The sequence below is a fragment of the Marmota monax genome, unplaced genomic scaffold (assembly GCF_021218885.2).
Source record: "Marmota monax isolate L192 unplaced genomic scaffold, Marmota_monax_Labrador192_F-V1.1 WCK01_AAM20220418_F8-fsc00346, whole genome shotgun sequence".
NCBI lineage: Eukaryota > Metazoa > Chordata > Mammalia > Rodentia > Sciuridae > Marmota > Marmota monax.
In genome coordinates, this window is record NW_026692698.1 from 147,340 (window position 1) to 157,514 (window position 10,175).

A 10,175-nucleotide genomic window follows, 5' to 3' on the forward strand; every position below is an offset into this window, starting at 1 on the left:
CCTCTCGCCGCCGCTGCCGCAGCAGCCGCCTCTCTGCTCTGAACCCAGTAGCTCTGAGCTTCGCTCGGCGCCGCCCCGGTCCCCCCACCTCCCTGCGGGTCAGGTTCTTTCCCCTGGGCTCGGCCCGCTCCCGCCACGTGCCCCACACGGGGAGGGGCCGCCAGCGATACCAGCACCCCTCCTCCCAGAGGGGAGCGGCCCACGCGTGTCTCTCGGGGAAAGAATTGGAGACACGCCCACCGGGAGGGGAGGCCAGAAGTGGTGGGGCAGGGCTTGGTTAGCAGACACGCCCTCCTGCCATCGTGGCCACGCCCCCACGTGTGGTTCCCTGGCTGTGCCTGTGGCTCCACCCCATGGGTTTCCCCCGCGTGCTGCCCACGCTGGAATTGGTATCTGATACACAGTGCCGCCTGCCGGAGTTGGGATATTTCACAGCATTCCCCCTATGCTCCAGTGTCAGATACCAAGGGTTAAGAGGCTAGTTTTGTGGATGGGAATACACAGGGGATGATTTGGAACCCCAACTCGTAGGAAGCGCAGGTAGCTCTTGCCTTCTGCCTCATCTTACGTAGGGCACCCTGGCAAGCTCTACTTCTGAGCACAGCAGGCTGAAATGAAAAGAGTTTTGGAGTCCGCCACATAGAATCCTAGATCTGGACACTATTTGTCTGACAGCCTTTCAGAGACTTGCTTTCCTCATCTGTAAAATGGAGCTCATAATTCTTACCTTATGCAATTATTGTGAGTATTTTGTAGCTTAATGTCTATCATTGGCACAAATGAGTGTCTTGAAGGGGGAGTGCCTCTTGTTCTCCCTCTTCTTACAGTCCTAATTTAACTCACTTTCCTCTGCTGCCTTTCAGGTGGAAGAGAATCTGGGAGGCAAGTTAGGGATAGCCAAAGGTAGTTTTGAAGTGTAGAACAGAGACACGGTTTGCAAATCTTCAAGAGTGCACAGGGAAAATTCTTTTTTCTTTCTTTAATACCAGGGATTGAACATAGGGTCTATGCACACTCTAGGCAAGCACTCTATGACTGAACTACATCCCCAGCCCATGAATTAGAGTCTTTAATTTTCTCCAGGAGGACCCAGTATAGCCACAAGAGAAAATTAGAAAACCCAGACACAAAACTTTTTCACTACCTAAGCAGAGAATTATTGGGAAAGCAGAATTCTATAGCTGAGTGTGGTTGCTTCCTGGTTGCTTCCTGGGACAAAGCAGCTTAAGCCAGTAAAAATGGGAACCTGGATGAGCAGTTTAGACGCCTCCCTCCAGTCCCCTCTCTGGATTTAAGCTGGGCATCATCTGGGATGTTAGATTGCTAAAAAGTATTACATATTTTTGTCTTTACTTTTGAATGTCATAATAGTTTCCTGGGCTGCCATAACAAGTTACCACAAAGCAGGTGGCTTAAACAATAGAAATCTATTGCTTCACCATTCTGGAGGCTAGATGTTGAACCAAGATCAAGGTGAAGGCAGGATTGATTTTCTCCAAAGGCTGTAAGGTATAATCTGTTGCATGCCCCTCTCCTAGCTATTGGCAATCTTTGGTGTTACATAGCTTGTAGATGCATCACTCCAATCTCTACTTACATGTTAACCTGGATTCTTCCTGTGTGCATTTCTGTGTCCAAATTCTTCCCTTTTATAACACCACTTATACTGAATTGGAAGTTTTCTCGATCCTAGTATGACCTCATATTAACTGATTACATCTGCAAGGAGCCCTGATTCCAAATACTGTCACATTCTGAATGCTAGGGGTTAGGACTTAAACATGTTAATTTGGGGAAACGGGCATCTTTGGCTAGAGTTGCAGAAAAACCTTGCCTCACCTCTGTTTAAAATCTTTTTATGACTTCCATTACTGCAGAATAAAGCTCAAAGCCTGATGATTTGTGAGGGCCTTCACAATCCAGGCTGCGCGAACTTATCCACCTCCCTTTTGATCTGTCACTGCTTTTCACACTCTATCCCGCCCAGCAGCCACTCTGGAAGATTCGTTGTTGAAGCTCATATGCCTTCCCTTTGGGGCAGACTGAGTCCCACAAGTTCCATCTGGATTCCAGACCATTCCATCTGGATTCTGTTCTCCTGTGCAGCCTTCTTGCTCTCCCACCCCTCCTGGATGTCTCTCCTAGGAGCTGCTTCCCAGGTCCTCTTGTTTTTTTTTTTTTTTTTTTTTTTTTTTTTAGTTGTAGATGGACACAATGTCTTTATTTTATTTATTTATTTTTATGTGGTGTTGAAGATGGAACCAGTGCCTAATAAGTGCCAGGCAAGCGCTCTGCCACTAAGCCACAATCTCAGCCCCCCACCCCTTTGTCTTTACTCTCCCGCCCCCTGGAAGGCTGGACGTGACACAGAGGAACAGAGACCAGTCACATGAACAGACTCGTCTTTATTGCCGTTTCTCTAGAGGCTGACATTGGAGAACAGAGGGGAAAGGGTGGGACCAGGACAGGGACTGAAGAAGGGCTCAGACTCCAGACGGTCCCCTGGGAGCGGTAGCTGCGGCGACTGAGGCAGGACAGCGGCGCTCGGGACAGGGAGGCAGCGCTGGCTCTGCGCTTGCGCGGCGGCCCATGGTCAAGATGCCCGCTGCGTGGTTGCCGCTAGCCTGCAGGAGGCGCTGCAGCCGGCCCTGGAGGCCCGGGGGCCCTGGCCGTCGCTTGCCCAGCGTGAGGATGCCGGCTGCGTGATTGCCAGCGCCGTGCAGCAGCTCGTAGAGACGGCAGGAGCAAGTCTTCTGGCGACAGCAGTCGGGCAGAGGCTGAGCGACCGCCCCAGGCGACAGCAGCGCGGGTGGCAGCAGCAGCAGTAGAACTAGAGACACAGCGGCCCAAGAGACCTGGGGAGGTGGAGACAGGGTGCTGAGGGTCTTCTCTCCAGGTCCACAATCACACCTCACACCCAGGCCCTACACTGCTTGATTTGCGTCTGCTCCTGACCTGTGCTGATTCCTGTGTTGTCCCTTAGTTTTCCTGTCAATGTGCCCTTGCTGTCTAAACTGGCTCTTTTGCCAGCTCATCCTGAGAAAACCAGGATGATGAGCATTTCCTCGGGAGCCAGCCTGGTCAGAATGAATCTCCAAAGTTTACCACCTGAAGACAGGCACAAGAAGTCTGCACAAGAAGTTGGATACTTGGAGAAAACAGAGGCCCTATTTAGTGTCACTCCCCTCCCCCAACACACACATTTTGCCCCAAGGTCAACATGTGGAAATTGGGACAGGCAGGACTCCAAGCTGTTGTCTCCTCTGCCTGCTCCCTTACAGGAGAAATTGACCACCATGGCATTGAACCAGCTTCCCACCGTCTTCGGACAAGGTTTCCTCACTTGTAAACTGGATAGTAGATAATCCCTACTATTCAGGGCTGCTGGGGGGAATGACAAGATGACAGGTGTAAACCCAGCACCTGACATATAGTAGATGGTCAATAAACATGAGCTTTTAGGAAACAGAAAATGACCCAGTGACAACTTAGGCAGATTTACTTCTAAGAATCTAAGAAGAGTCTCTGCCCCCATAGGAAAGATCAACAGTGGAGACACTGTTGGTCTTGACAGCTTTCTTGTCATCCTACAGCCCTTTGAGCAAGCACTTTCCTAGCCTCCCTGATCCCTGGGTCTTTACCTTTGTGGAGGGAAGGTTCATGGTGTCTGGAGCTCTCGGTGGGGTCTTCTAGAAAGGAGGTGTCTGCAGTGCAGTGGTCCAAGTAGCCAGGAATCTTGAGGCTGTCAACTGCAACCAGGGGCATGGGGTTTATAGTGCTCCGAGGTGTGGCAGGCAAGGGATGAGTACTTGCGTCCACTCTGGAGCTAGACAAAGGCGAATCTAAGATTAGCATCGGGCAGGGGGGCCGTCTCCAGGCTGGGCCCAAGGAATGGCCCCTGAGGCGTGCATTCAGAGGCCAGCGCTGGATCACTGTGCCACTGGTCTCCCTCTTGCCTGTCTGCCTGCTCCCTGGAGATGGGGTGGTCTCCGGGCACTAATTAGGCCACCTTGCACCCAGGAATCTGAGTGCACAAAAGAGGCGTTGGCTGGGGTGCTGGCCTGGGACAATGGGGGAGGGGGCGGCTGCTAATTAAGGGTTGGAGAAGAGGCAGTGGTGAGACCCACTATCCACCCTGTGTTGGGGGAGTGCAGTCACAGCAGACTTCTCCCCGCATTACTTCGTGTCACTGGGATCTGTCAGGCTCCAGGGCCTTCTTCCTCCATGGAAACGGTTCCTGAGCTGTCCCTTCCCTCCCCCCCAGCTCTCTTTCCCTTCTGCCCCTTCCACCAGCCTCCGCAATGGAAAACCTTGGAGACTTATGGTGGGCAGTGGGAGGAAAGGAAGCCAAGTCTAGTTTCTGCCAGAAGCTGGTAGAAAGCTTCTTCCTCCCTTGCTGTCTTCTGGGCCAGGCAGCCCAGAGGGGAGGGATGTTGTCCCACTCCTCCATCTCCAGGGATGAGTCCCCGTGGGCTGAAGGGTGTGACCACCTCCAGGCCCAAGCTTCTCTCATTCAGAGCACTGTTATTGAGCTTCTGCTCTGGGCTGGGCCCCATGTGGACAAGAAACAACTGTGTGCCTAGGACATGACCGTGTTTTTAAGGAGTGTATAAGTCCAGGTGGGATATCAGTCTGGGCATAAGGAAAATTCCACAGAAGGAAGGACTACTGCAGATGTCAGTAAAGTTGGGCCAATTCCTTCCACCTGGGTGGGGTAGGGGTCCTTGAAGGCCTTGAATGAAAAACAGATTTCCTTCAGGTAGGTTGGGGGAGAAGGGACAATGTGAGCAAATACCTGGAGGTGACAGTGCTTCCCCCACATGGGATGTGGATGGGCTGGTCCTCACACTCCAGGCTTTCTCTTGAGCAAGGGGAGAAAGGTGGCTGGACAAGTAAGAGCCTGGGTCAAGGGTCTTACAGCCAAGTTGATTGGTATTCCATCTATGGGTGAAGGGGAGCCACCAAGGGAGGATTTATCAGGAGTCATGGGATAATGTGGGGGCTGGTTGGGTAGGAGGAGGGCCTGCCTCTAGGATCATGGGATTGAGAAGCAATTCAGAGGCCGAATTAGAAGCTGGATGGCTGATCCAGAGCAGTGGTGCTCTTCTTGAGGAGGCGCTGCAGGGCCTGGGGTAAGTCTAACAGCCTCAAGAGGCTGTTTCCCCATTGCTATGGCACTTAACCCAGATGACTCTGGGGTCGCCTCCTACAGTGATACTTTGTGATTTGAATTATAACTCCCCCCTGCCCACCATGAAACTGATTTGTGGGTGCTGGGTCAGGAAAGGGACTGGTGCTAAGGCATGGTAGGGGAAGTTGGGAACCATTCCTCCACCTTTAGGTTGGGGTAGTGGCAACAGGCAGGGCAAAAGAGGGCTCCATATCTGCTAGGTTGTCCTAGCCCCTGGTGGGAGTCCCTGAAGGATCCTATGTCACACACTCTTGGGGCCTAATCCAGTCTAGAGCAAAGAGTAGGGGGAAACCCTACAGCTCAGAACAGAAAGGTGACCCACTGCAAAGCAGCTAGCAGGCTGTACAGTAGGAGCAGCATGAAGGGACCCTATACAGTTTCCCCAAAGCAGACCAGAGTCAAGAATCTGGGTGCAAATGGTTTATTTGGGAGAAAATCCAGGAAATACAATGAGGGAACAGGGAAGAAGAAGAACTGATAGCAGAAACATCAGTGAATGGGTTATTGCTGTAAAGGACAGGGACACCACCTGGAAGGTGAACCCCAAGAGATAAAAATTGTCCCACTTAGGAACAATGGTGCTGAGGTCTTTATTCATCAACTCCTGTTACTCCTGGGGCCATGACCCCATCCCCCTACCTTCAGCCCACCCAGGGCACTAGTCAGGGCCAGGGCTATAGCCAGAGAGCACTGTCAAGCTGGGACACAGGAAGCACTGAAGTGTCCTTTGGCGGGGCCCAGAGGAATATGGGCAGGGATCTCTGCTATACCCTTCAAACCTTCACTTCAGAGCTGGCCAACTAGGCGAAGGTCTTTCTAAGGCCCAGCAGCTCTGAAAAGCCGATGGCAGGTGAAGGTCTCTGATCAAGAACTCCCCATGCAAGGAGACCCCAGAGGAAAAAGCAAGGCGACCTCCAAGAACAGCCAGGCAGTATAGGTGGGCCTTGGTTAGGACACCACCCTCCTCTGCAGGAACTGGGCCAGATGCCTGTGCCTAAGGACCCGGGGCATCTCAGGAGGGAAGGAGGACGAGGGGCAGGCAGCAAGCTTTGTCCGGAGCGCTCTGAAGGCCCCCTTCCCCACCAGGTGGACTCTGGCAGGGCCCACACTGCCCCGGAACCGCAGGGACTTGTAGCGAGGGGAGGCTTCCTGAAGACAGTGGTCAAGCTGGGGGCAGAACGGCCTGAGTGAGGCTGATGCGTGGTCGCAAGGGTGTGTATAAGATGTGCATGACTGCACCTGGCATGTGTGTGTGAGTTTAGTGTGTGCCAAGAGGGTCGTGGACCCATCTCTCTCTCCCCAGAGCTCCAGAAAGGAATTTCTCCTCCCCTACCACCCTCTCTCCATCATCCCCTGTCTCCATGGCACCCTGGGGCCATGCAGTCAGACCCCATCCCTGTCTCTTTTACCTTGTCTCGATTCTCCTCCGACAGATTCCTTAGCCCCCTCAGCTCCACAAACACCTCATAGTGCGGAGCAGAGCCCTCAGAGGAATCTGTGGACAAACCCCGCATGCACACACACTTCCTGAGAATAGGGCGCTTCCAAAGCCAACGCCCTCTGCTCCATCTGTTCTTTCACATTCTGAGGTTCATGGGGGATAAGAGAATTTCTTGGGTAGGGAATTGAGGGGAACCTAGAGCCTAACTATAAATAGAGGACAGACCAGGAAAGAAAATGGGTGGAAACTACAGCAGGAAGGATGGGAGTTAGATATGGAGAGGGACTTTTGTTAGGCATGGCAAAGGAAGCTGAGTCTTATCTCCTTCTTAGAAGTCTCCTAGCACTGTAGGTATGGATTGGGGGGACAGCCAACTCAAGAATGGGAGGCAGTAGCGAGTGGAGACGCTTACCCAGAATGCTGCTCTCCACACAGATATGGTCCAACAGCTTGGCTCCTGGCCACTGGCCCACAGCCTGGCCCAGGGCCTCAGAGAACACATTCTCTCCAGTAACTTCTCCTCTAACACTCAGGGCCTGGCCCAGCCTGGGGAGGAGGAAGCATGAGGCAGTAGAGCCCAGGGCACAGGGACAACCCCTCAGCACTCCTGGGCTCACCTACCTGTAGACGAATCTGACGATCGGACACTGATTATAGGCACCAACCACTTGTACCACATCACCCAGGCGGCACCTGATGGGGTGGGATTGGGAGGGAGGGTGAGCTCAAGGCCCTGTCCCCAGCAGAGTGCTAATGAGGGCATCAGAGAGCCTGAGGCTGCAGCAGCTGGGCAGGTGGTCACCTGGCAAGCCTGACGTGGTCAGTCAGCACCAGCTCATACTCCTTGTCCCTTTGGGCCTCAGCCAGAAGGAGGGTAGATGGGGCCTCCTCTTGGGCTCCTTCCTCGACTGGAAGCAGCTCAATAAAAGGGAGTCCAGGGGGAAGCAGGTAGAGCCCCTGGGGCTGTTCTGGCCATAGGTTTAGGCCCACCACCCCTGTGGGGAGCAAGAGCAGCTTTCTTGTCATCTGGTGGGGCCTCACCCTGGGACCCAGGCCCTGACCCTCTGAGCCGCTAACCTTCCACCCCTCATTCCTGTCTCTCTGGGGCTCAGGCTGCTGCCTTTAGGCCCCAACTAGAAGAGGCAGCGTGTGCAGCGGCTCCGCAGGCAGCTGAGCTGGAGGACGTATTGGTGCTTGCAAGAACCTGCCTGGGGAGCCTTAGTGCTTCCATCAGATAGATGGAGCTGCTGAGCCCCGCTCCACAGGGTGCTGGGGAGGATTAAAAAGATGAGCATGTGGGGCTCATACATGGCAGCTAGCTGCGTGGCCTCTGCCCCGACCCCACCTCACTGCCCTTGCGTCCAGCTGACCTCCAGAAGCAGCGTAAGCAGGAGAGAAGAAGGCCAGCCCTTGGCACCACAAGGCCCCAAGGGCAGCCACAGCCTCAGCCTGGCCTCCTGCGTCCAGAGTCACCACCACCTGCAGCTTTGGCCAGAGCCGAAGGGCCAGTCCTCGGGGTCCCTGCTCTAGAGCCTCCCGTAGCTCAGCTGCCCGACCGGGAAGAGGCACTCCTGAGGTCCCAGCAGCTATGGCCTCAGCCAGCTCTTCACCATCAGCCTCCAGGGCCAAGAAGACGTCCAGGAGTTCCACGGCTGTTCTGGCCTCCAGTGCCTTCAGCCCTGGGGACCTCAGTGCTTCCAGCAGCAGGGCCCCAGGGTCCTTGGTTCCAGGGGGGCTCACCTGGTCCAGGATATGCCCAGGCCAGGGGAGGGGGCTGGGCCATGGGGACGTAGGAGTCACACGGGCAGTGCCTCCTGGAGCCAGCACTTCTGGGTAGGCCTTGTTTAGGGCTACCAGACCCAGCAAAGTGGCCTGGAGGGAGAGGAAAGAGGCTGTCAGCCCGGCCACAGGGCCAGACCCGGAGCCACCAGTTTGGGCATTCTTTGCCTATCAAAATGGGAGGCTTTGGCTGTAAGTAGGGGTTTCTGTGGGGTGGGCTCTAGCCATCCCAGTTTACCTGCAGAGAGGCCTCCCCATGGTACTGGTTTGAAGTAGGGGGCAGGAGCTGCCCCCCATTTTCTTCCTCCTGAGCCTGGCTGACTTTGGTCAAAGGGAGATGATTCCGGAAGATGCTCATATCTATACCTCCAAAGACATCAGAAACTCCTCAGGAAGCCACAGTTTCCCAAGAATTTCAAGAAAAATTGTTGAGACCCAGGAATAGGTTTGGGGAGAGGACCTACATATAAGGCCCCAGATGGGAAAACCCATCCTGAACAAGAAAGCCAATCCTAGGGCCTGGTTAGGTCTCCAGGCCAGGCCACAGGCAGCGTGTTGGAGGCAGGGGAGGGGGCTTCAGGTTCTGTAATATGACTATCCTGTGGGGTTTCTTTCTATTTAGGTCACCTCCCCAGACCCTGTGAAACACACCTGTGGGGGGACAGAGAGGACCCTGGGCTCTCTGCAGACACCACATCAGGGCCTGCTGCTGGCTCTGGCCCACGTGTAGTGTATTATGTTCCAGTCTCTGCTGCTGCCAGGTGGCTGCCCAGCTCAGGACCCTCCATGCTACACAGTGCTGGAGGCTGGCAAGCCAGGACAGGCCAGCCTCCTGAAACCTCTGTCCTAGCATGGCCAATGGGGGCAGCAGCAGCAGCAGGAACAGCAGGACGAGCAGGAACAGCGGTGGCAGCAGCAGCAGCAGCAGCCATAGCAGCATCTCCAAGCAGCTCCTGGGAGGAGAAAGGAGGTCAAGTATGGGGGCATGAGGAGAGACCCATTCCTTCCCCATGTGCTACTGCACACAGGAAAGCCCAGGGAAAAGGAAGTTTGGAAAGAAGCCAGGACCCGGTCCAGCAGGTGATGCAGACAGACCACCAAGGCTTTGGAGTTTCACTGACCTGAGTTCAGATCCTGCCTCTGGCGCTTGCTAGCTGTGGGGCCCTGGGGAATCCAGCTAGCTGCTCTGAGCTCACCTCCTTGTCTGTACGGGGGTGGGGGTGAGGGGGGAGAATAATGTCTCCCTCAGAAGGGACAGAGAGGGCTGGCCACAGGGCCTGGCACATCATGGCTGCATAGAGTGGCTTTGCTTTCTCTTGGGATCCTCCCTGTCCCAGCTCCATGTCCCTCTTGAGCCCTGGGTAGTGGTCCACACCCAGGTGTACCTGTCACAGCTCACTTCTGCCTACTGCTAGCACCCGGGCCCCTCAGCGCCTCCAGCTAGACACACATCCGGCTAGAAGGATGCGACGCTGTGGCTTTAAAGGGCTGGGCCCTGATGAGGAAATCCGCCCAAGCAGGGAGGAGTAGGGGGGGTGCTCTTAAAGGGACAGGTCACCTAAGAGCCGGTTGGGAGCTGGCTCAGGCTGGCTGACCAGGGAGTTGGAGCCAGAGTAGCATGATCCTCAAATTTGTTGGGGCAAAGGAAGAGAAAGCTGAGTGTGGAAAAGAACGCTATTAAACAGCTTGAGCTGTGAGTGAGGCACGCTCCTTCCGGGAGCAGGTTCAAACTTGAGAACTGTGAAAAACCCAAATCTTCTCCCA

At 54.6% G+C, this 10,175-nt stretch overlaps 2 protein-coding genes across 6 annotated transcripts; both read right to left on the minus strand.

The window, feature by feature from the left end:
- Positions 1–2,415: 2,415 nt before the first annotated feature.
- Hcrt (hypocretin neuropeptide precursor) lies at positions 2,416–3,756 on the minus strand. Its single transcript, XM_046446542.2, has 2 exons — positions 3,642–3,756; positions 2,416–2,855 (listed from the first exon to the last, which is right to left on the minus strand). Exons 1-2 carry the CDS (start codon positions 3,660–3,662, stop codon positions 2,484–2,486), a joined length of 393 nt encoding a protein of 130 aa, XP_046302498.1. The 5' UTR covers positions 3,663–3,756; the 3' UTR covers positions 2,416–2,483.
- Positions 3,657–9,909, minus strand: Ghdc (GH3 domain containing). 5 transcript variants are annotated; one of them, XM_046446539.1, is made up of 10 exons: positions 9,797–9,909; positions 9,533–9,615; positions 9,063–9,364; positions 8,650–8,777; positions 8,003–8,504; positions 7,435–7,627; positions 7,254–7,325; positions 7,045–7,178; positions 6,601–6,686; positions 5,597–6,358 (listed from the first exon to the last, which is right to left on the minus strand). In XM_046446539.1, the coding sequence occupies exons 3-10, from the start codon at positions 9,349–9,351 to the stop codon at positions 6,140–6,142; spliced, it is 1,623 nt and encodes a 540-aa protein (XP_046302495.1). In that variant the 5' UTR covers positions 9,352–9,364; positions 9,533–9,615; positions 9,797–9,909; the 3' UTR covers positions 5,597–6,139. The 5 variants fall into 5 exon arrangements, with proteins under 5 accessions (XP_058435927.1, XP_046302495.1, XP_046302496.1 ...); XM_046446540.2 differs by lacking the exon at positions 9,533–9,615 and having other exon boundaries at positions 9,797–9,894; XM_058579942.1 differs by having other exon boundaries at positions 9,533–9,884.
- Positions 9,910–10,175: the final 266 nt, after the last annotated feature.